The sequence below is a fragment of the Triturus cristatus genome, chromosome 2_2 (genome assembly GCF_964204655.1).
Source record: "Triturus cristatus chromosome 2_2, aTriCri1.1, whole genome shotgun sequence".
Lineage (NCBI taxonomy): Eukaryota > Metazoa > Chordata > Amphibia > Caudata > Salamandridae > Triturus > Triturus cristatus.
The window spans coordinates 1,242,120,731-1,242,146,480 of NC_140582.1; the positions used below are offsets into that span (position 1 = coordinate 1,242,120,731).

At 52.0% G+C, this 25,750-nt stretch overlaps 1 protein-coding gene across 5 annotated transcripts in view; it reads left to right on the forward strand.

Moving 5' to 3' along the window:
- The window catches only part of RTKN (rhotekin), a 606,092-nt gene that overhangs the window by 574,955 nt on the left and 5,387 nt on the right, over nucleotides 1–25,750 (forward strand). For all 5 annotated transcript variants that reach the window (XM_085642925.1, XM_085642926.1, XM_085642923.1 and 2 more), the window contains exon 11: nucleotides 2,559–2,663. In XM_085642925.1, the coding sequence (XP_085499051.1) occupies nucleotides 2,559–2,663 (105 nt within the window). The remainder of the gene's footprint in view (nucleotides 1–2,558; nucleotides 2,664–25,750) is intronic.

Genomic DNA, 25,750 nt, shown 5'->3' on the forward strand with positions numbered 1-25,750 from the left:
ACTCTCGAAGTTCGGTGGGGAACCATCTAGCTTTCTGGGCGTGGGTGTTGGTTTCCTTGAGGGGGGCTATGGTGTTGGCGCTGTCGGAGATCCATCTGTCTGTGCAGGGTTCGGGCTGCGGTGCTAGGGTCGTCGTTTTCCGCGATGGTTGGGGTACAGTTGCTGAGTGATGAGGTTAGCTGGTCATTAGTGACTCTGGTCCAGTTTCTTTGTGGGAGCAGGTGCTGGTGGGTGTTCTGAAGGTGAAGTGGACCCATCGATGGTCAGTCCATGGGAGATCGGTGGTGTGGCTGAAGGTGATGGAGTTTCCTGTTGTGAAGAGGGGGTCGAGGGTGTGTCCTGCTGAGTGCATGGGTTCGGTCACGATCTGGCGGAGTCCAATGTTGTGGAGGTTGTCCAGGAGGGATGTGGTGCTGGGGTCCAGTTGGTTGTTGAGGTGGAAGTTGAGGTCTCCCTGTAGGGTGTAGTTGGTGGACGCAATGGCATGTGAGAGATGATGTCCGTGATGGAGTTGGCGAAAAGTCCGTGGGGTCCAGGGGGCCAGTAGATGAGGGTTCCTCGGAGGGTGGAGGTAGGGCTGGCCAGTATCTTGAAGTGAAGGTGTTCCATCAGGTCTGTGGGCTCGTCGGGGAGTGTGCTCAGGTGGAGGTTGGATTTGTGGACGATGGCGATTCCTCCTCCTGGGCGGGTGGGGCGGTCCTTCCTTGAGATCTTGTATCCTTGGGGAATGGCGATGGCGATGTCCGGTCCCGAGGTGGTGTTGATCCAGGTTTCGTTAAAGATTGCTACGCCTGGGGTGGTGCTGTCTTCCATCCACTCCGGGGCGCCCACTGACCCCCGCCCCACCACCTCTACCACCTCGCAACAAACCCAATCAGCACGCAACTCACCAGCATCCTCAGCGCCTCCATCTCCACCTGTTGGTTTGTAGGGGAAACTAACACTAAGCACCACGACACGCTGCTTTGCATTAGTTTGCGTCAAGGGGGAGTTACATGGGTGGTACATGGGCATTCCCATGCAACCACCCATGCTTTTTGTTGCTAAACTCCATCTGCTTACAGTTGTAGACAGGGTTTAGGTCCAAAAATGAATGCCGCTGGAAACAGGCGTTAAAAAGAGAAATGTTTTCATATCTCCTTTAATCTCCGACTTTGTATGTGATGCACTGTGCAGCACACATACAAAGTAGGGAAAGCTTTAAAGTGTGTCTAGGCATAGTATTTTGTTCAGGAATGGGACCCAATCTGTACAGAGCCTGTGGTAGACTCAGACACGCACCGCAGGGCTATGGCGCTAAGGTGTGTTTGAGGTGCATGGCAGCACAAATCTGCACCGGCGCTAGGAAGAGGGGAGGAGAGTCTGTAAATGCCGCGCTTTCCTGCTCCCTCCACGTCAAGCAACGCAGCACGGCACAGCATGTTTGGTGCTCACTGCTTTCCATGATACTTTGCTTTGTGTGGGGCAGTAGAGGAAGATAATGCTTTGTGTGGGGCACTAGAGAGAGATCTTGCCTTGTGTGGGGCAGTAGAAGGAGTTCATGCTTGTTCTGGGGCAGTAGAGGGAGTTCTTGCTTTGTGTGGGGCAGTAGAGGGAGATAAATCTTTGTGTGGGGCACTAGAGAGAGATCTTGCCTTGTGTGGGGCAGTAGAAGGAGTTCTTGCTTGTTCCGGGGCAGTAGAGGGAGTTCTTGCTTGTTCTGGGGCAGTAGAGGGAGTTCTTGCTTTGTATTGGGGCAGTAGAGGGAGTTCTTGCTTTGTGTGGGGCAGTAGAGGGAGTTCTTGCTTTGTATTGGGGCAGTAGAAGGAGTTCTTGCTTTGTGTGGGGCAGTAGAGGGAGTTCTTGCTTTGTGTGGGGCAGTAGAAGGAGTTCTTGCTTGTTCCGGGGCAGTAGAGGGAGTTCTTGGTTTGTGTTGGGGCAGTAGAGGGAGTTCTTGCTTTGTATTGGGGCAGTAGAGGGAGTTCTTGCTTTGTGTGGGGCAGTAGAGGGAGTTCTTGCTTTGTATTGGGGCAGTAGAAGGAGTTCTTGCTTTGTATTGGGGCAGTAGAGGGAGTTCTTGCTTTGTGTGGGGCAGTAGACGGAGTTCTTGCTTGTTCTGGGGCAGTAGAGGGAGTTCTTGCTTTGTATGGGGCAGTAGAGGGAGTTCTTGCTTTGTGTGGGGCAGTAGAAGGAGTTCTTGCTTTGTGTGGGGCAGTAGAAGGAGTTCTTGCTTTGTGTGGGGCAGTAGAGGGAGTTCTTGCTTTGTGTGGGGCAGTAGAAGGAGTTCTTGCTTTGTGTGGGGCAGTAGAGGGAGTTCTTGCTTTGTGTGGGGCAGTAGACGGAGTTCTTGCTTGTTCTGGGGCAGTAGAGGGAGTTCTTGGTTTGTGTGGGGCAGTGGAGGGAGTTTTTGCGTGTTGTGGGGCAGTAGAGAGATCTTGCTTTGTATTGGGCAGTAGATTGAGATGTTGCTTTGTATGGGGCAGTAGAGAGAGATCCTGCTGCGTCAGCTGTATGTTTGCTCTCTGGATGTACAATTCTTTCCTAAGGTCCCTCATCTTCCTCCTTCTCCTTGACCGCAGGCCAGTGGAAGCAGTGCTGCGATGAAGTGATGAAGATCGAAGGCCAGTCGCCACGGAAACCCCCGAACATGCTCTCCAAGCAGGGCTCCCTGTACCATGAGATGGGTAAGTCACTGCCCCTGGGACAGGTCACTGTGGGAAGCCGGCTCCTCAGGGGCCCTCAGGACAGGCAGGAAGTCTCCCTGTACCATGAGATGGGTCAGTCACTGCCCCTGGGACAGGTCACTGTGGAAAGCCGGCTCCTCAGGGCCCCTCAGGACAGGCAGGAAGTCTCCCTGTACCATGAGATGGGTCAGTCACTGCCCCTGGGACAGGTCACTGTGGAAAGCCGGCTCCTCAGGGCCCCTCAGGACAGGCAGGAAGTCTCCCTGTACCATGAGATGGGTCAGTCACTGCCCCTGGAAGTCTTTGTGGGCAGCCAGCTCCTCAGAGGCCATCAGGACAGGCGGGAGGTCACCGTGTACCATGTGATGGGTAAATCACTATCCCTGGGACAGGTCGCTGTGGGGAGCCGGCTCCTCAGGCGGCCATGAGGACAGGCAGGAAGTCTCCCTGTACCATGAGACTGGTAAGTCACTGTCCCTGTGACAGGTCTCTGTGAGGCGCTGGTTCCTCAGAGGCCATCGGGACAGGCAGGAAGTCCTTTGAGTAGGGAAGGAGCTGTGTTGATCCCCCCCCTCGTGGGCATGAGTGGGTTGTGCGGGTGGTGCCATGGGTGACCTGGCTTTAGATTTCAGAGCTCTACACGCACCATCTTCTGTTTCCATCTTTGTTGTCTCTGATCATGAATGAAGACCGTGGGTGTGGCTGCGGTGCTCCATACTGCCTCTGGAATCATGGTAACGCCTGCAGTACCCCAACCTCTAGGACATTTTTCGGACAAACAGACACAGTGGGCCCCATGAACATGTAAACGCCTGCTCAACCCAGTCTCTATAAGCATGAACATGGCATGCTCCTGGAGTCTGTGAGCTCCTCCTGTCCTCCATGTATCTGCCCTGGGCACAGTACCAGCCCCTTAAGCCTGTGAGCCCCTGCTGTCCTCATGTATCTGCCCTGGGCACAGTGCCAGCCCTTGGAGTCCGTGAGCACCTTCTGTCCTCCATGTTTTTGCCCTGGGCACAGTGCCAGCCTCTGGAGTCTGTGAGCACCTAATGCCCTCCATGTATCTGCCCTAGGCACAGTGCTGGCCTCTGGAGCCTGTGAACCCCTGCTCCATGTATCTGCCCTAGGCACCGTGCCAGTCCCTGGAGTGTATGAGCCCCTGCTGTCCTACATGTATCTGCCCTGGGCACAGTCCCTGCCCCTGGAGTCTGTGAGCACCTGCTGTCCTCCGTGTATCTGCCCTGGGCACGTTGCCAGCCCCTGGAGTCTGTGAGCACCTGCTGTCCTTATGCATCTGCCCTGGGTACAGTGCCGGCCCCTCGAGTCTGTGAGCCCCTGCTCCATGTATCTGCCCTAGGCACAGTGCCAGCCCCTGGGGTCTGTGAGCCCCTGCTCTCCTCCATGTATCTACCCTGGGCACAGTGCAAAGCCCTGGAGTCTGTGATCCCCTGCTCCATGTGCCTGCTCTGGGCACAATGCCAGCCCCTGGAGTCTGTGAGCCCCTGCTCCATGTAACTGCCCTGGGCACAGTGCCAGCCCTGCTGTCTGTGAGCACCTGCTGTTCTCTGTGTATCTGCCCTGGACACAGTGTCAGCCCCTGGAGTCTGTGAGCCACTGCCCCTAGATTATATGAGCCTCTCTGCACTCTTAGCTCCTGCTTCAGCCAGCTCCATCCCCACAGCCCTCAGAAGCACCTCCTCAGTGCACTGTTACTGCTGTACCAGCTCTGTACTCGCAGCCCTATGTAGCGCCTCCTGTTCAGCGCACCGTTAGATCCTGCTTCCTCAGCCATATGTGTCCCCACAGCCCTCTGCAGCGCCTCCTGCTCAGCTCACTCTCAGCTCCTGCTTCCTCAGCCAGGTCTGTCCCAACAGCCCTCTATAGCGCCTCCTGCTCAGTGGACTGTTAGCTTCTGCTTCCTCAGCCAGGTCTGTCCCCACAGCCCTCTTTAGTGACTCCTGCTCTGTGCACTGTTAGCTCCTGCTTCTGGTATTGCTGCACAAGCTCTGTCCCCACAACCCTAAATAGCGCCTACTGCTCAGCATACTGTTAACTCCTGCTTCCCCTGCAAGCTCTGTCCACGCAGCCCTCTATAGCGCCTCCTGTCCAGCGCACTGTTAGCTTCTGCTTCCTCAGCCAGGTCTGTCCCAACAGCCCTCTATAGCGCCTCCTGCTCAGTGGACTGTTAGCTTCTGCTTCCTCAGCCAGGTCTGTCCCCACAGCCTTCTATAGCGCCTCCTGCTCAGTGCACTGTAAGCTCCTGCTTCTTCAGCCAGGTCTGTCCCCACAGCCCTCTTTAGTGACTCCTGCTCTGTGCACTGTTAGCTCCTGCTTCTGGTATTGCTGCACAAGCTCTGTCCCGACTCCCTAAATAGCGCCTACTGCTCAGCATACTGTTAACTCCTGCTTCCCCTGCAAGCTCTGTCCACGCAGCCCTCTGTAGCGCCTCCTGCTCAGCGCACTGTTAGTTCCTACTTCTTCCGCCAGGTCTGTCCCAACAGCCCTCTTTAGTGACTCCTGCTCTGTGCACTGTTAGCTCCTGCTTCCTCAGCCAAGTCTGTCCCCATAGCCACTTGTAGCTCCTCCTGCTCAGTGCACTGTTAGCTCCTGCTTCCTTAGCCAGCTCTGTCCCCACAGCCCCTTGTAGCTCCTTCTGCTCAGCGCACTGTTAGCTCCTGTTTCCGGGATTGCTGCACCAGCTCTGTCCCCACTGCTCTAAATAGCGCCTCATGCTCAGTGCACTGATAGCTCCTGCTTCCTCAGCCTGCTCTGTCCCCACAGCCCCTTGTAGCGCCTCCTGCTCAGTACACCCTTAGCTCCTGCTTCCTCAGCCTGCTCTGTCCCCACAGCCACTTGTAGCTCCTCCTGCTCTGTGCACTGTTAGCTCCTGCTTCCTCAGCCAAGTCTGTCCCCATAGCCACTTGTAGCTCCTCCTGCTCAGTGCACTGTTAGCTCCTGCTTCCTTAGCCAGCTCTGTCCCCACAGCCCCTTGTAGCTCCTTCTGCTCAGCGCACTGTTAGCTCCTGCTTCCGGTATTGCTGCACCAGCTCTGTCCCCACTGCTCTAAATAGCACCTCATGCTCAGTGCACTGTTAGCTCCTGCTTCCTTAGCCAGGTCTGCCTCCAGAGCCCTCTGTAGTGCCTCCTGCTCAGCGCACTGTTAGCTCCTGCTTCCTCAGCCAGCTCTGTCCCCACAGCCCCTTGTAGCTCCTCCTGCTCAGCGCACTGTTAGCTCCTGCTTCCTTAGCCAGCTCTGTCCCTACAGCCCCTTGTAGCTCCTCCTGCTCAGCGCACTGTTAGCTCCTGCTTCCGGTATTGCTGCACCAGCTCTGTCCCCACTGCTCTAAATAGCACCTCATGCTCAGTGCACTGTTAGCTCCTGCTTCCTTAGCCAGGTCTGTCCCCACAGCCCTCTGTAGCGCCTCCTGCTCAGCGCTCTGTTAGCTCCTGTTTCCTCAGCCTGGTCTGTCCCTGCAGCCCCCTATAGCATCTCCTGCTCTGTGCATTGTCATCTACAAGGACCGCTGGGACCTTCATTGAGGCGATTCAGGGGACTGGGTAGGCTGTGAAGCACTTGATTTTAGCGCCCGCTTGTCTGCCCACTTTACTCTTGGGGTTTCCCTGATTTATCGGCCCCCTGGCCCCGCTAGCCCTTTTCTTCAGGCATGTGGAGATGCTCTTACTTCTAGAGCAGCCAGTTTTTCTCACTACTTGGTCCTTGGCGATCTGAATTTCCATCTGGATTTGCCAGGGGTAGGAGAGGTCTCTGCTTTGCTGGATATTCTGCATACGGCCCAACTCGCCCAACATGTCGTCCTCCCCACCCATCGGACTGGCCACCTACTAGACCCGATTTGCTCCAATTTTCTTATCCTGGTTCAAGAGCCCCTCCCTGTGCCATGGTCTGATCATTTTCTATCTTATTTTTCCTGGTCCGTCTCTAGGGCTGAGGCTCTGGCACCTGTCTTCCTCAAACCTGCGTTGGGGAGAGTAGACCCTCTGGATCTGGCCCATGCCCTCGACATTTCTCGACCGTCGATGTCTGGGGGCCTGGAGGTTTGTATATCTGGGTTTACCTGCTGGGTGTCTGGAGCTGTGAATTCCATCACCTCTTCTCGTCCTATAAGACCGGCCAGAATCACTCCCTCGAAACCCTGGTTTACTCCCGCCCTCAAGGTGCTCAAACAGGAGTGTAAAATCCTGGAGCGCGATTGGCGTAGGAGCAATTATTGTCCGGCGGCTAAAAGCCGGCTTAGAACTGCCCAGAGATCTTACTACGCCGCCATCTCCGAGGCTAAAGGGCTCTTTTTTACCTCTCGCATCGAGGCGGCCAGGAACAACTCTAAGGAAATTTTTTCTATAGTCCAGAGTTTTACCTCCCCGGCGGCCCAGACTAGCGCGGCTCCCTCCTCTTTTGACTGGTGTAACACTCTGTCTGGTGCCCTCAGTGATAAAATCTTGGCGATTCAGGCATCTTTCCCCCCCCACTCAGGTGCTTTGCCAGGCCTGCTGCCTGTGAGTCCGGCCCCATCTACCTTGCTGTCCGCTTTTTCCCCAGTACACCCTCTGGACAGCTTGAAAATCCTCAGAGGTCTTAAATCGGGGTCCCCGGCGGATGCTTGCCCGGCCCGACTTCCTGCAGCTGTTGCTGATAACATCTATTTAGAAGTCAATCTGATTGTTAATCTTTCCCTTCAGACTATGGTGGTTCCCCAAGTCTGGAAGGAGGCTAAGATTTTGCCACTGCTTAAAAAACCTACTTTGGACCCGCTTACGCCTGCCAACTACCGTCCCATCTCCCTCTTGCCAGCTTTGGCTAAGATTTGTGGGAAGGTGGTGCTTAAACAACTATCTGATTTTGTGGAGGCTGAGGATCTCCTTCACCCTTCGCAATCTGGGTTCCGCTCGGGCCATTGCACTGAGACAGTCCTTGTCGAGGTCGTGGAGGCTATCCGGACGTGCCTTGATGCTGGGGGTAGGGCCGCCCTGATCTTATTGGATCTTTCGGCGGCCTTCGATACGGTCCCTCACAATCTTTTGCTGATTCGCCTTGCTGAGATCGGGGTGTCAGGGGCTGTACGGGGCTGGCTTAGGTCCTTCTTGGAGGAAAGGGTCGAGCAGATCTGGCTCCCTCCTTGTTATTCCTTCCCCCGCTGGGTCACCACGGGTGTCCCGCAGGGCTCCTCCCTGAGCCCTTTGCTTTTTAATATATATGTCACGCCTCTGATCCACCTGGCTGAAGCACTCGGCGCTAAGGTGATGGCCTACGCTGATGACACCCAGCTGCTTTTCACCTGGGATAAGGCCTCCAGCTCAGCTCTGGATGCCCAACAGTGTCTTCGTTCCATCTTCGCTTGGCTGGCAGGAGCTCAGCTTAAGTGCAACGACCAAAAATCTGAAATTCTGCTCTTCGGCACTTTTCCCTCTGACTTCCGTCATCAGCTCTGGCCCCAGGAGCTTCTCCTCCCCTCGTCTGAGGGTCGGCCCACCAAGAACTTGGGCGTCTGGTTTGAGGAGAAACTGCTGTTTTCCACCCAGGTTATGACAACTGCTGGCTGCTGCTTCGGACTTATTAAAATTCTGAGAAAGTTCTTTCCTCTCCTCCCGAAGGCTGCCAGAGTCACAGTCACCTGCGCGCTGATTCTTTCCCGGTTGGATTATGCCAACTCTCTCTATATTGGCTCCCCGGGATACCTCATCAAGAAACTGCAGGTAGTCCAGAATACTGCGGCCAGACTGCTACTGGGTCTCTCCTCTAGACTGAGTGTTTCCTCCCACCTGATTGCCCTTCATTGGTTACCAGTAGCGGCTAGAATCAAATATAAATCTTTGGTTCTGGCGCATCGCGCCCTTCATGGTCAGGGTCCCCTCTACCTCCAGAAACGCTTCTCTTTCTATGCCCCCGCTCGGGCCTTGTGCTCGGGTTCTCTGGGCCTGGTCCTGGTGCCTAGATTCAGACTCCAGAGGATGGGAGGTTGTTCTCTGGTGGTCAGGGCCAGTAGGGCCTGGAATGCCCTCCTGCCTGATCTTCGTCTCACGCAGGAGCTCGCTGCTTTTAAAAGAAAGTTGAAAACATTTCTCTTTGTCTGATCTCCTCTGTCTGCCTCAGGTTCGCGCCGGGATACTCGTGAGTAGCCGAGCGCGTTACAAGTGGAATATAACATAACATAACATAACATAACATTGTTAGCTCCTGCTTCCGGTATTGCTGCACCAGCTCTGTCCCCATAGCTCTAAATAACGCGCCCTGCTGATCACACTTTTAGCACCTGCTTCCTCAGCCAGCTCTGTCCGCGCAGCCCTCTGAAGCGCCTCCTGCTCAGCTCACTCTTAGCTCCTGCTTCCTCAGCCAGCTCTGTCCCTGCAGCCCTCTGTAGCGCCTCCTGCTCAGCGCACTGTTAGCTCCTGCTTCCTTAGCCATCTCTGTATTTGCAGGCTTCTGTAGCTCCTCCTCCTCAGCACACTTTTAGCTCCTGCTTCCACAGCCAGGTCTGTCCTCGCAGCCCTCTGTAGCGCCTCCTGCTTAGCGCTTCGTTAGCTCCTGCTTCCTTAGCCAGCTCTGTCCCCACAGCCCTCTGTAGCACCTCCTGTTCAGTGCACTGTTAGCTCCTGCTTCCTCAGCCAGCTCTGTCTCCAGAGCCCTCTCTAGCGCCTCCTGCTCAGCACACTGTTAGCTCCTGCTTTCTCAGCCAGCTCCAGTTAAGAAGTTCAGATACGACTTCAAGAAGGCAATGTGCTCTGTGTTCTTGCATGAAGCATGAGTTTAGCTCCTCCTGTGAGTCCAGAAGTTCAGATACGACTGCTAGAAGGCAATGTGCTTCGTGTCCGAGCACCAAGCATGAGTCTACCTTCTGCTGTGGGTAGAGAGGTTCAGATACGACTGCTAGAAGGCAATGTGCTCTGTGTTCTAGCATTAAGAATGAGTCTACCTCCTCCTGTGGGTCGAGAGGTTCAGATACGACTGTGAGAAGGCAATGAGCTCTGTGTTCGAGCACAAAGTATGAGTCTACCTCCTCCTGTGGGACGAGAAGTTCAGATACGATTACGCGAAGGCAATGTGCTTTGTGTTCGAGCACCAAGCATGAGTCTACCTCCTCCTGTGGGACGAGAAGTTCAGATACGATTACGGGAAGTCAATGTGCTCTGTGTTCGAGCACCACGCATGAGTTTTCCTCCTCCTGTGGGTGAAGAACTTCCGATATGACTACGAGAAGGCAATGTGCCCTGTGTTCGAGGGGAGGTGGACATGCATTATGTGTCATAGCCCTCCCCCGTCTTATGTTCTCTCTTAGTAATGATGGGACATTCAGAGTTTAGAACCTACAGCTCCAGGGTTATCTTCTATGATTCACTATAGACACAGGTGTTTGATGGAATCCTTGTGTCTAGGAGTTAAGCATCGCTGAAGGTGGAATAATGTTGAGTTACGTCCCCAGGACACTTGGGGTAGAGACTGTTGATAGGATGCAGGTCTCTAGATGGGGATGTCACCTCAAGAGCAGTGTTGAAGCCTTGAACAAGATCACACAAGGTTGTAGTTACCTTGATCCACTTCTCTCTTTCAAGATGACTGACTGACTTATCCATGTCATGGAAAAAAGCAAGGCCATCTAGTCTTCTGCGAGATCAATAGAGCCCTGATGAAGGCTGAGCAGGTGGTAGAATGTAGGACCCAGAAGTTCTGCAGCTGTGTCCTCAGGCCGGCTGAGTCTCCACATAGCAGAGGGGAAGAGGCTTCTCCAGGGCTGGATCCTGGCCTCTCCTCAGGACTTTGCACAGCGATGGAAGCCTCACAGCAGCGCGCCCTAATGAGGTTTTTACACCCCGTGGTTGTGACACTCAGTGTTCTCTGGAGGGCGATGAAGTAAAATCCTTCCTTAGTTTCTCTTACCCGGAGTATGTCAGTCATCTTTTGGGACATCTGATTCCTCTCTCCTGGGGGCAGGTGTGCTGAGACGTGTTGCTGACTGTCTTCAGTATGTTGATTACCGCCAGTCGAGGTTTACGTTGATCTAGTGTGCCTGTGTGCGAGCGTCTGTGTGCGCGCTCCATCTCTTAGTCTTTCCTCTGATGATATTCAGCTGATAAATCCTTTCTACTAACTTCAACTCTCAATTCCATGTAGCTCAACTTTTCCTACTTGTGGGCTATAACATCTCACTGTGTTTATATCTTTCTCTTTTCTGTGTTACCTCCTCCTGCCCTCTTGCCCCCCTGCTTTACTGTGATTTTTTATTTTTTCCCCATTTGCTCTCACACTCTCCATTATCTCTTTATTTTCACCTGATGAACTCTCAAACACAACCCCTATCACCTCTTTTCTGCACTTTCTTCACCCCCTCTGTTTGATTTTGCTTCTTCTGGCTTGCCTTGTCTATCACTTCCTGCAATCCCTCAGCTATCTCCAGCCCTTCACTTCCTACCTCTTCCTCCGAAGGCCTGCTGCTTCAGGATAACGCTGTCTCAGCTGAGATTCGGGCTCTGCTGTCATCTTATTACAGCGACAGGTGAAGTAACCCTAGTCCTTTTCCGTGTTTGTTCATGATGTTGATAGGCGTGGGGTCAGTTTGCGTCGGGAGTAACTGTTGTTGGTCTTCAGTTCAGGAGGTGCTCTTCGGAACTGGATGAAGAGTGACAAGTGAGAAACGTGCAGTGGTTTGGAATGGTGTTAAAGAATTGCAGCTAGGCTGAGGGGACAGAGGTGAAAGGGCAAGTACTGTGGCAAAGACGAGGAAAGAGCGTGGAGGAACAGGATCTGCTTCAAAGATCTAGTCGCCTCAAGTCATAGGAAGAAACATGTGACTGGAGGAGTCTGCACAAATGCAGCCATGTTCAGGTTCAGAGTGATGGGGTGTCACAATCTGGCATGCTAGTAGGCACTGGAGGCAAGGACCTTCTGGTTACACTTGCGAAGAAGACCAGAGTTTCAGAAATGGAGCCAACATGTGGGTAGGTGACTTCTAGAGTGTGCTGACGGTTCAAGAATGGAATGGAAGCGTCAGTAGGTGACCTCTAGAGTGAGTTGAAAGTTCAAGAATGGAATGATCATGTAGGTGGGTGAGTTCAAGGGTGAGTTGAAGGTTTAGGAATGGAATGAACATCCTTGAGAACGACCCATACTTTAGAGGTATAGGTAGAGGGACGCCCGGACATGAATTGTGGTGTTGTGTGTCATTTTTACTGCTTCACCTCCGTTGACGACAGACCGGTGGCCGTCCACCAGCACAGCTAGTCCAGGGCACATACATTTAAAAGTCCACTTGCTTTGACTAGTGTTTGACTAGTCTTTGATGCCATAAGGGAGCCCTCAGACACAAATACTCTTTGCCATGTTATTGTAATGGGTTGTCCTCTGTAACGCTACAGTCCGAGGCGGCATCTCTCGTCTACACGACTCAAACTGAAGTAGCCCCCCATCTTCAGGACAGTTGCAGTTCTGACAGAGCTGGACACACATTCACTGTGTCAGTGAACTGGGCATTATCAGAGCTTTGGATAAGGATCTTGAGAATCTAATGGTGCAGGTTGATGGTTCCCCCGCTGAACACTTCCCATGCTGGTCACACCGATCTGCAGCCTGGAACTATCCATGGCTGAATGCATTCATCACAACAACGTCCCGGAACGGGATCTAAAATGGCAGCTATCGCGTGCCACTGATCCCTAATCTATTTCCAACTTGACCCATCTGTGGCAGATGGCTAGGATTATTTGGGCGCATACTGCATTAATATTCTGGTCCTTTACATCTGAAACAGAAAACACACTTCCTGGTTCTGGCGCTGTGATTTTCCACTGCCCGGTATAAAATTAAGGGGCAGATTTACAAGTCCCTTGTGCCGCCGGTGCTTCACGTTACGTGACGCACCGGTGGCGCAGCCTGCTAAGTGATATTTACAAGAACAGGTAAAGCCACCCTGCGTTACTTAACATGTGCTTGTAAATATTGCCCCTGTTCACGCAACACTTTGCGTGCTAGGTGCGTGACATGGGTGTTGCTGTGAGTGTTCACACGCAATACCCATGTACACTGATGAATTTCCAGATTTACGAGAAATCGTAAATCTGGAAATGCGTCAGAATGCTACGTCTCCCCAGGGATGGCGTAGCGAGGTGCAGCGAGGAGAAATGTTTTCATTTCTCCCTGTTTTTTTCCTCTTTCAATGCGTGCTGCAGTGTACAGCACACATTGGAAGAGGAAATCACCCCAATTGATTGTTTTTATGCAGGAAGGTGCCCTGCTTATGACCTAAAGGCCCTTGAGAGGAAAGTTTCATTAGATGGTTAATGACGCACCTGAACTTCATATGCAACTATTTTTGGCTTTAAAAGGAACAGATGTTTACCATTGTTGTTTGCTCCTGTCTGTCGAAGCCCTTACAACACCGCTCCAAGATCATGCTATCCTTACGGACAAACAACTTATGCGTCAGCGCGGCATTTCCGACACTTTCTGAGGGGTTTAGGCTGAGGTTTTTCAGTGTTTATAAAGAGGGTTGGTTGATTGATGTATTCTAAGGAAAGATGTTGTGCTTCATGCAAAGAGGTCTGTAAAGTTGTGTGTTTTATTGTGTGCTGTGTATGGTGCAGTAAGACAGGACAATGAAGTTTGAGTTGCAAACATATTTCTGAGAGCTTTCCATCATGCTTGCACCACACATAGTGGTACATGCATGACGTAAAGCCCCAAGTCATATTTATGAAGCCACGGAAAGCCACCTCGTGTGTTTTTGAATGGCTTCACAAATACGGAGTGATGCAACGCAGCACAAGTCACTTTTTTGCATTACTCTGCGCAAGGAATCTGTTTCATGAGCGCTGCGGTGGGTGTTCCCACCCAAATCAAATGGTTTTTAACACATTCCCAGCGATCCTCATGGCTAAATTCACATGAACTTTGTTGCAGTTTTCTGTATATTATGTTTGGTGTTTGTTTGTTTGTTACTCTTCAGTTGTCACTATGTATAGCTTAAGCTTTATGACTTTCAGAACTGCACCTTTAACCTGTTAAGCGCTCTGTTACTCGCAAGAGTCTTGTCCGCGCTATATAAAACTTTCAAAATAAAAATAAATAAATAAAATAAATACCAAACCTGGTAAAACTGGTAATCCTGGGAATGCACCCAAAAGATATGCCTCACCAGGAGAGGCATAGCAAGGAGAAATATCTTTATTTCTCCTCGTTTTCTCCTCTTTCCATGTGTGCTTCATTCTGCAGCACACATGGAAAGAGGAAAAAGCCTCTCAGGATTGTGTTTGTGCAGGAAGTTGTCCCCCCCTGTACAAAAACAACCCTGCCAACAACATAGGTACAATTACACCCTGGTGCAAGGGTGCCTGCATTGGAGCTAGGCTGCTGAAATGGCGCCAGCGCTAGGAAAGGACAGGAATGCGGCGTATTGCTTAAATACGGTGCATTCCTGCCCTTTCCCATGATGTATGGCAGCACAACAAGGTGATTTGCTGACAGGATGCAAACTGTGCACACGTTTAGTTAAGTGTATAATGCGTACTAGCATAATAAATCAAAAACATTCAATGGACAAAGTAACTGAAGAAAGCGAGGGACCACAGGAAACAAGATTGTATTCAGTCTTTCTGTTTATGTGGAGTTTGGATAATCCAGCCAGCCAACACGTGTTTCATCAAGGGGCACAAAACCCCAGACTTCTTCAGGGCTTCTATAAGTGTAGCGGGTATATCAGACCTCAAACCTGGTGATAATTCCGACCCAGCAGTTGTTTTCAAAACAAACAACCACACGCGAGGAGATTTAGTCTGAGAGTCCTGGATGTACTCGTCTTAGATTCGAAGTGCTTTGCTCGGCAGTACTTGGATGGCCGTTTCTTTCGGAACAAGTGTTCTCTATACTTTCTTCTGAGGACGTTGACGGTCCGCATAATTTGTTAAGACCTACTGGGTCGGAATTATCACCAGGTTTGAGGTCTGATATACCCGCTACACTTATAGAAGCCCTGAAGAAGTCTGGGGTTTTGTGCCCCTTGACGAAACACGTGTTGGCTGGCTGGATTATCCAAACTCCACATAAACAGAAAGACTGAATACAATCTTGTTTCCTGTGGTCCCTCGCTTTCTTCAGTTACTTTGTCCATTGAATGTTTTTGATTTATTATTCTAGTCCGCATTATACACTTAACTAAACGTGTGCACAGTTTGCATCCTGTTTGTACAAGTGGGCTTTTGGTCCACCATTAGAGGGTTTTAGGGGTAATTTTCCCTCTTTTGTGGCACCGTTTCGGATTTAATTCAAGCTTATACGAAAACGTGATTAATAGTGCGCTCAGTAATAACCTGACATAATTAATAACACCCCCTTGTTTGTTTGTAAAAAGGTGATTTGCTGCACTGCTCTGTGCCACTATGTTCATAATTATGCCCCCTAACATCTTTGTGATTGGAGCAGACTATGGATGACAGTCAGATAGCAGCGTCTACATGTGGTGGAAACCGAGGGCCGCGTGTTGCTGACTGTCTAGGGTCCTGTCCCATCCCAGTCGAGACCACGCCTGCTTGTTAATGCCATCTGTGTGGGGTCACTCATGGGAGGCAGTTCTTGGAAGCGAGTTTCAGATTTATTTTCCTGTGACTTTCAAGGCTGTGGTGCCATTGATGTGTTAACGCAAACATAGATTTAAGGCAGTACCATCTCCAATGGTACATGAAAGCACACCTCAACTCCACCATCAAAGCAGACATGCTCTTCACTGTATCCTCTCCTGTACCACATCCAGCTCTCCGCTGAGTAATCGTCACTGTATCCTCTCCTGTACCATATCCAGCACTTCGAAGAGTAATCTTCACTGTATCGTCTCCTGCACCATATCCAGCACTCTGCTGAGTAATCTTCACTGTATCCTCTCCCGTATCACATCAAGCACTCCACCTTAAAAGGCTGTGGTGCCATTGATGTGTTAACGAAAATATAGATTTAAGGCAGTACCGTCTCCAATGGTACATGAAAGCACACCTCAACTCCACAAGCAAAGCAGACATGCTCTTCACTGTGTCCTCTCCTGTACCACATCCAGCTCTCCGCTGAGTAATCTTCACTGTATCCTCTCCCGAACCATATCCAGCGCTCTGCTGAGTAATCTTCAATGTATCCTCTCCCGTACGAAACCCAACACTCTGCTGAGTAATCTTCACTGTATCCTCTCCTGTACCATATCCAGGATTCCACTGAGTAATCTTCACTGTATCCTCTCCCATACCATATCCAGCACTTTGCTGAGTAATCTTCACTGTATCCTCTCCCATACCATATCCAGGATTCCACTGAGTAATCTTCACCGTATCCTCTCCCTTACCATATCCAGGATTACACTGAGTAATCTTCACTGTATCCTCTCCCGTACCATATCCAGCACTCAGCTGAGTAATCTTCACTGTATACTCTCCCGTACCATATCTAGGATTCCACTGAGTAACCTTCACTGTATCCTCTCCCATACCATATCCAGCACTCTGCTGAGTAATCTTCACTGTATCCTCTCCCATACCATATCCAGCACTCTGCTGAGTAATCTTCACTGTATCCTCTCCCATACCATATCCAGCACTCAGCTGAGTAATCTTCACTGTATCCTCTCCCGTACCATATCTAGCACTCCGCTGAGTAATCTTCACTGTGTATTCTCCTGTACCATATCCAGCACTCCGCTGAGTAATCTTCACTGTATCCTCTCCCGCACCATATCCAGCACTCCGCTGGGTAATCTTCACTGTATCCTCTCCCGCACCATATCCAGCACTCAGCTGAGTAATCATCAATGTATCCTCTCCCACACCATATCCAGTACTCCGCTGAGTAATCTTCACTGTATCCTCTTCCATACAATATCCAGCACTCCGCTGAGTAATCTTCACTGTATCCTCTCCCGTACCATATCCAGCACTCCGCTGAGTAATCTTCACTGTAGCCTCTCCCATAACATATCCAGAACTGCACTGAGTAATCTTCACTGTATCCTCTCCCATAACATATCCAGCACTCCGCTGAGTAATCTTCACTGTATCCTCTCCCGTACCATATCTAGCACTCAGCTGAGTAATCTTCACTGTATCCTCTCCCATACCATATCCAGCACTCCGCTGAGTAATCTTCACTGTATCCTTTCCCACACTATATCTAGCACTCCGCTGAGTAATCTTCACTGTATCCTCTTCCATACCACATCCAGCACTCTGCTGAGTAACCTTCACTGTATCCTCTCCCATACCATATCCAGCGCTCCGCTGAGTAATCTTCACTGTATCCTCTTCCATGCAATATCCAGCACTCCGCTGAGTAATCTTCACTGTATCCTCTCCTGTACCATATCCAGCACTCTGCTGAGTAAAATTCACTGTATCCTCTCCTGTACCATATCCAGCACACCGCTGAGTAATCTTCACTGTATCCTCTCCTGTACCATATCCAGCACTCTGCTGAGTAATCTTCACTGTATCCTCTCCCGTATCACATCAAGCACTCTGCTGAGTAATCTTCACTGTATCTTCTCCTGTACCACATCCAGCTCTCCGCTGAGTAATCTTCACTGTATCCTCTCCCGTACCATATCCAGCACTTCGAGGAGTAATCTTCACTGTATCCTCTCCCGTACCATATCCAGCACTCCGCTGAGTAATCTTCACTGTATCCTCTCCTGTACCATATCCAGCACTCTGCTGAGTAATCTTCACTGTATCCTCTCCTGTACCATATCCAGCACACCGCTGAGTAATCTTCACTGTATCCTCTCCTGTACCATATCCAGCACTCTGCTGAGTAATCTTCACTGTATCCTCTCCCGTATCACATCAAGCACTCTGCTGAGTAATCTTCACTGTATCTTCTCCAGTACCACATCCAGCACTCCACCTTAAAAGGCTGTGGTGCCATTGATGTGTTAACGAAAATATAGATTTAAGGCAGTACCGTCTCCAATGGTACATGAAAGCACACCTCAACTCCACAAGCAAAGCAGACATGCTCTTCACTGTGTCCTCTCCTGTACCACATCCAGCTCTCCGCTGAGTAATCTTCACTGTATCCTCTCCTGTACCATATCCAGCACTTCGAGGAGTAATCTTCACTGTATCCTCTCCCGTACCATATCCAGCACTCTGCTGAGTAATCTTCACTGTATTCTCTCCCACACCATATCCATCACTCCGCTGAGTAATCTTCACTGCATCCTCTCCATGTACCATATCCAGCACTCTGCTGAGTAATCTTCACTGTATCCTCTCCCGTACCATATCCAGCACTCTGCTGAGTAATATTCACTGTATCTTCTCCAGTACCACATCCAGAACTCCGCTGAGAAATCTTCACTGTATCCCCTCCCGAACCATATCCAGCGCTCTGCTGAGTAATCTTCACTGTATCCTCTCCCGTACCACATCAAGCACTCTGCTGAGTAATATTCACTGTATCTTCTCCAGTACCACATCCAGCACTCCGCTGAGAAATCTTCACTGTATCCCCTCCCGAACCATATCCAGCGCTCTGCTGAGTAATCTTCAATGTATCCTCTCCCGTACGAAATCCAACACTCTGCTGAGTAATCTTCACTGTATCCTCTCCTGTACCATATCCAGGATTCCACTGAGTAATCTTCACTGTATCCTCTCCCATACCATATCCAGCACTCTGCTGAGTAATCTTCACTGTATCTTCTCCCATACCATATCCAGCACTCTTCTGAGTAATCTTCACTGTATCCTCTCCCATACCATATCCAGGATTCCACTGAGTAATCTTCACCGTATCCTCTCCCTTACCATATCCAGGATTACACTGAGTAATCTTCACTGTATCCTCTCCCGTACCATATCCAGCACTCAGCTGAGTAATCTTTACTGTTTACTCTCCCGTACCATATCTAGGATTCCACTGAGTAACCTTCACTGTATCCTCTCCCATACCATATCCAGCACTCTGCTGAGTAATCTTCACTGTATCCTCTCCCATACCATATCCAGCACTCTGCTGAGTAATCTTCACTGTATCCTCTCCCATACCATATCCAGCACTCAGCTGAGTAATCTTCACTGTATCCTCTCCCATACCATATCTAGCACTCCGCTGAGTAATATTCACTGTGTCTTCTCCTGTACCATATCCAGCACTCCGCTGAGTAATCTTCACTGTATCCTCTCCAGCACCATATCCAGCACTCCGCTGAGTAATCTTCACTGTATCCTCTCCCGCACCATATCCAGCACTCAGCTGAGTAATCATCAATGTATTCTCTCCCACACCATATCCAGTACTCCGCTGAGTAATCTTCACTGTATCCTCTTCCATACAATATCCAGCACTCCGCTGAGTAATCTTCACTGTATCCTCTCCCGTACCATATCCAGCACTCCGCTGAGTAATCTTCACAGTAGCCTCTCCCATAACATATCCAGAACTCCACTGAGTAATCTTCACTGTATCCTCTCCCATAACATATCCAGCACTCCGCTGAGTAATCTTCACTGTATCCTCTCCCGTACCATATCTAGCACTCAGCTGAGTAATCTTCACTGTATCCTCTCCCATACCATATCCAGCACTCCGCTGAGTAATCTTCACTGTATCCTTTCCCACACTATATCTAGCACTCCGCTGAGTAATCTTCACTGTATCCTCTTCCATACCACATCCAGCACTCTGCTGAGTAACCTTCACTGCATCCTCTCCCATACCATATCCAGCGCTCCGCTGAGTAATCTTCACTGTATCCTCTTCCATGCAATATCCAGCACTCCGCTGTGTAATCTTCACTGTATCCTCTCCCGCACCATATCTAGCACTCCGCTGAGTAATCTTCACTGTGTCTTCTCCTGTTCCATATCCAGCACTCAGCTGAGTAATCTTCAATGTATTCTCTCCCACACCATATCCAGTACTCCGCTGAGTAATCTTCACTGTATCCTCTTTCATACAATATCCAGCACTCCGCTGAGTAATCTTCACTGTATCCTCTCCCGTACCATATCCAGCACTCCGCTAAGTAATCTGCACTGTATCCTCTCCCATACCATATCCAGAACTCCACTGAGTAATCTTCACTGTATTCTCTCCCATAACATATCCAGCACTCCGCTGAGTAATCTTCACTGTATCCTCTCCCGTACCATATCTAGCACTCAGCTGAGTAATCTTTACCGTATCCTCTCCCATACCATATCCAGCACTCCGCTGAGTAATCTTCACTGTATCTTTTCCCACACTATATCTAGCACTCCGCTGAGTAATCTTCACTGTATCCTCTTCCATACCACATCCAGCACTCTGCTGAGTAATCTTCACTGTATCCTCTCCCGCACCATATCAATCAACCAATCAATCAATCAGTTACTTGTAGAGCGCACTACTTACCCGTGAGGGTCTCAAGGTGCTGAGGGGAGGGGGTGCTGCTACTGCTCGAAGATCCAGGTCTTGAGGAGTTTTCTGAAGGTGAGCAGGTCTTGGGTCTGCCGCAGGTGGGTAGGGAGGGTGTTCCAGGTCTTGGCGGCGAGGAAGGAGAAGGACCTGCCACTGGAGGTCGCTCATTGGATGCGGGGGATGGCGGTGAGGGCGAGGCTGGCGGAGCGGAGCTGGCGGGTGGGGGTGTAGAAGCTGAGTCTGCTGTTCAGGTAGGCTGGTACGGTGTTGTGGAGTGCCTTTTGTGCGTGGGTGAGGAGCTTGAATGGGATCCTCTTGTTGATCGGGAGCCAGTGTTGGTCTCTCAGGTGGGGGGTGATGTGGCTGTCGCAAGGGATGTTGAGGATCAGTCAGGCAGAGGCATTTTGGATGTGTTGCAATCTTCGCAGGTGTTTGGCCGGGATCCCTGCGTAGAGTGCGTTGCTGTAGTCCAGCCTGCTGCTGACGAGGGCTTAGGTCACCGTTTTTCTAGTTTCAGTCGGGATCCACTTGTAGATCCTGTGGAGCATGCGGAGGGTGTTGTAGCAGGAGGAGGAGACGGTGTTGACCTGCTTCAACATGGAGAGGGAGGAGTTGAGGATGAATCCTAGGTTGCGTGCGTGGTCCGTGGGTGTTGGTGCTGTACCCAGTGAGGTCGGCCACCAGGAGTCGTCCCAGGCAGAGGGGGTGGGGCCGAGGATGAGGACTTCCGTCTTGTCTGAGTTCAGTTTCAGATGGCTGCTCCTCATCCATTCGGCGACGGCCTTCATTCCCTCGTGGAGGTTGGTCTTGGCGGTGTGCGGGTCTTTGGTGAGGGAGAGGATGAGCTGAGTGTCATCAGCGTAGGAGATGATGTTCAGGTCATGCTGGCGGGCCACTTGTGTGAGGGGGCCATGTAGATGTTGAACAGCGTCAGGCTGAGGGATGAGCCCTGGGGTACGCTGCAGACGATGTCGGTGGCTTCGGATCGGAAAGGTGGGATGCAGACTCTCTGGGTTCTGCTGGTGAGAAAGGACGTAGTCCAGTCCAGGGCCTTCTCCTGGATTCCGGCTCTTTGGGGGTGAGTCTGTTAGACCTGGCACCTTGGCGTGAGTCTCCCTTCCACTTTTTGTCGCTGTGCCTCATGTGTTTTAATGGTGTTGGCCGCTCAGCGCACTGTGCCACTGCCAACCAGTGCCACAGTGCAAGTGCTCCCTATGTAAAATGTATATGTTGGTTGGATTCCATGATTGGCTTATTTGGTTTACTGTCAGACCCCAGTAAAGTGCACCAGGAGTGCCAGGGCGTGTAAATCCAAATGCCGCTGGTGGGCTTGCAGCACTGGTTGTGCCACCCACAGAAGCGGCCTGGTAAAATGTGTCTAGGGTCTGCCATTGCAGAACCTGCGTGCAGTCTGGTACGGACATGCTGACTGGCAAGTGCACACACTTGCCAGTCCCTAAACCTTCCCTTAACTTCATGTTAGTCACCCCTCTGGTAGGCCCAAGGGCAGGGTGCGTTGTAAGCATGAGGTAGGACAAGCCCTGATGTGCGTGGCATGTCCTAATAGTGAATTACCGCCATTTTCGTTGTTCACTATTGTAAGGCTACCCTGTTCTCATAGGCCAGAATGGGCGGTTAAGATTGTTACATCCTATGATCCTAACCGACCCAAGGAACATGGTAGAAGATCGAGTTTAGTATGCCTGAACTCGGAATAATAAGGTACATCTTTTCGTAAGGTTTATTTTAATATTCTGCGTTTGCAAATTCCACTGTTAGAAAGTTGGCCTTTGCTTGCCTAACCATTTCAGCCCGCCTCTGCGTGATGTGTATCTGCTGTCTGGCTTGCGTGAGTGACAGGGCTGGGGAAACCCAGATGGGCAGGGCTAGGTAGCCTGGTGGTGAATAGAAAGATTGACAGGTAGATGGGTGGGAGGAGTACACCTGGACTCTGAATAGGACGGTGCTCTGCCACCACAATGCCGGCTCCGCCCCCTGTGGAGAGTCTGATCACTCTGCCCTGCACTCTGAAAGAAGAAGCCTGCATCGCGTCAACAAAGTGCTCCAGAACTGGACTGAACTAGGCAAGGGCACCCCTGGCCTGGGAGAACAAAAGAAATGCAGTATAAATGTAGGAGCCCTGCTCCTAAGAAATCAGATCCGCTTTTGACCCAAGAAGAATCTCTGCCTGAGGAGGAGGCGCCGGGAAAGCTGCAAGGAGGAAGACTGACCCTATCCTGGGGGACTGGCCTGCAGTGGTGACCTTGCTGCCAAAGGAGAGAAGAGGAACCTTTTGCTAGAGACTTTGCTTTATTTTTACTTTCAAGAAACTTGTGCTTTTCAAAACGATCTCCAAGGGCTTGGAAGCGAGATTGCCCCCTGAGCTGAGCCCCAGGACCATTGGGCTCAACCTGACCTTCACTCGCCCGCCGCTGGACTGTGCTGTTCCTTCCCTCGCCAGAGTCTTGACTCTCGTGCTTCCAGCCCCTCCTTGAGCCGTGACCAGACTGCTTAGCCGCCCCTGCCTTGGGAAGAGCCTCGCTCGATCTGAGCCGCTCCCCCGACGCCGTGCTGGGCTGCCCCCGTCACCTCGCTCGCCGGAGGCTCGCTATGCACCTTCACCCCTCCCGCCGGAATCGGCATTGTGAGCATCTCCAAGCCTCGGACGGCCCGGACGTAGACAGCGTGCCCGGCTGCCCCGCTTTGTTCACTTGCCTACTGTAACACCCCGCTCTTGCCGTGAGCCTGAAGGACCAGACCCCTCTCGTGAAGTGTGGGAGCCCCGGACGCCGCCTTGCCCTTCTAAAGAGAGCCGCTGAAGTCCCACACCCGCCTTCACAAAAAGAGACAATGTACTGTACTTACGAACTCGACCGCGAGCTCGCATCGGATCCAGGGTCCGCAACGTTCTGTTTTCTCTGTCATCTGACGCGTGCCTCCCGGTTGCCGCTTCAGCGCGCAGTGCGCGGAGGCCCGCAGTTCACCTTGTTGCCCACCTAAGAACTTTCCGCATAAAGAGAACTTTCCGTATTCATAGAAATTGTGGCCCCACCGTTTTCACCGTTACTGGGCCTTGTACTAATTCTGCTGAAACTATATAAAAGCCTTATTTTTGTATACAACCTGATTGGTGTCCGTTTGTGGTGCATGCAAGGGGTTTACTGTGTGTATAATTGCAAGTGCTTAACCGTGTACGCCCTGAAGTTTAGCCTTGACTACTCGCGCCACGCACCTAGAGGGTGAGCAGGGGTTATTCTAAGGAGTCATCCTTCGCCCTGACTAGAAGTAAAGGGTCCCTGCTTGTCGCTGGTACTTGCCTGCGCCAACCAGAGTCCCCTCATTTCTAACGGAGTCATTAGTGTGCGGTGGTAGACCGTGTCGGAGGCGGCTGATAGGTCCAGGAGGATGAGGGCTGATGTTTCACCATTGTCTAGCTGGCATCTGATGTCGTCTGTGGCGGCGATGAGGGCTGTCTCGGTGCTGTGGTTTCGTCTGAATCCGGACTGGGACGGATCAAGGGTGTTGTTGTCCTCGAGTTGGCGGGTCAGTTGCATGTTGTCGATTTTCTCGATGACCTTAGCCGGGAAAGGAAGCAGGGAGATGGGCCGGAAGTTCTTGAGGTCCTTGGGGTCCGCCTTGGGCTTTTTGAGGAGGGCATTGATTTCGGCATGCTACCAGTTTTCCGGGAATGTCGCTGTCTCGAAGGAGATGTTGATGACCTTCCGTAGTTGAGGTGCGATGGTTGCGTCTGCTTTGTTAAATACATGGTGTGGGCAGGGGTCTGATGGAGATCCTGAGTGGATGGAGTTCATGACCTTGCGTGTCTCGTTGTCGTTGACGTAGGACCAGGAGGTCAGGCAGTTGGTGCAGGTGGTGTTCGCGGGGGAGGTGGAATCAGCCGTAGTCGCGGTAGTCGTAGTGTTGAAGCTGTCGTGTATGTCAACGATCTTGCGGTGGAAGAAGTTGGCCAGTGAGTCGCACAGCTCTTGTGAGGGTGGGATGTCGTTGGTGTTGGCGCTGGGGTTGGAGAGTTCCTTCACTATGCTGAAAAGCTCTTTGCTGTCGTGTGCGTTGTTGTCCAGGCGGGCTTTGAAGGAGGATCTCTTGGCTGCTCTGATGAGTTGGTGATGTCTGCGGGTGGCGTCCCTGTGGGCTGCGTGGCTGTCCGGTGTAAGATCGTGGAGCCATTTCTTCTCCAGTTTCCGGCATGTACATTTGGAGGTCTGGAGCTCTTTGCTGAACCAGGATGCTTTCTTGCTGGTGTGGCTGTTGGAGGGGTTCTTGAGTGGGGCGAGGGTGTTGGCGCAGACACCGATCCACTGTCTGAGGTTGTGGGCGGCAATGTCTGGGTCGGTGGGGTCTGTGGGTGGGTTCTGGGAGAGGGTGGAGGTCAGCTGATCTTCGGTGACTTTGCTCCAGCAGCGGCGAGGCAGCTGTTGGGTGCGGTGGTGCGTGGTTGGTTTCTTGAAGGTGAAATGGATGCAGCCGTGGTCGGTCCAGTGGAGTTCAGTGGCGTGGTTGAAGGCGATGTGGGTGCTTGTGGAGAAGACGGGGTCAAGCGTGTGGCCGGCGGAGTGAGTGGGTCCAGTGACGAGCTGTCTGAGGCCGAGGTTGGCCAGGTTGTCGATCAGGGTGGCCGAGTTAGCGTCGTTGTTGTTCTCGAGGTGGAAGTTCAGGTCCCCGAGGAGGATGCAGTCTGTGGAGGTGAGTGCATGGGTGCTGGTGAGGTCGGCCATGGAGTCGCTGATCTGAGCACAGGGTCCGGGGGGTCTGTAGACGAGTGTTCCTCTGAGTGTGGCGTTGGGGTCGGTGTGGATCCGGAAGTGCAGGTGTTCGGCGGTGTTGTGGGTGTCGTCTGCGTGGGTGTAGACCTTGAGGGTGGACTTGTGGATGATGGGTAAGCCTCCTCCGATACCGTTGTCGCGATCCCTGCTGGTGATCTTGTAGCCATCCGGGATGGCTATGGCGATGTCGGGCGCCGAGGAGTCGTTCCACCAGGTCTCAGTTAGGAAGGCAACGTCTGGGTCAGAGGTATCGAGCAAGTCCGAGAGCTCGACGGTGTGTTTGCGTGCGGAGCGGGTGTTGAGGAGTATGCAGCGGAGGTGGTTGGGTCCGGTCCTTGGAGGTTTGGTGGATCTGTCGTAGGTGAAGTTGCAGGTGCGGCAGGAGAAAGGTCCGTGAGCGCGTTTTGGGGTGGCCTGGAAGCAGCGGTGGTTTCGCCCGGCATTGAGTGCGAGGAGAGTGCTGGTGTTGTATCGGAGTCTAGCGTCGTGGCGTGCACGTGGTCCAGGGTTTCTGGCAATGGGCATGGTCCGGGCGCGGACAGGCGCAGACGGACTTGCCTTCGGCGCGCGCACCAGCGGCGTGTCCGCTGCATAGCCGCTGCGTGGCCTCCATCAGAGGGGGAGAGGGAGGAGCAGCTGGGAGGCGGGAGCGGGGTGGCCAATGGGAACACAGGGGGGCAGGGCCGCAGGGACACAGCGGCGGGAAGAGCGGGAAAAAACGGTAGGAATGCGGCAAGCAGCAGCCGGTGGGCACCGGCACAGGACCTGAGGAAAAAGTATTAGTTGGCCAGACAGGAGGTGGGCGCAAAAATGAACAGGCACTGAAAATCAGAATGGAAGCCACAAGATTACGAGGCACAGAGCAGCTGGCAGCTGTGTGGTGGCGTGGGGAGCGACCTGCCTGCACGCAGCGTCTAAGGTCG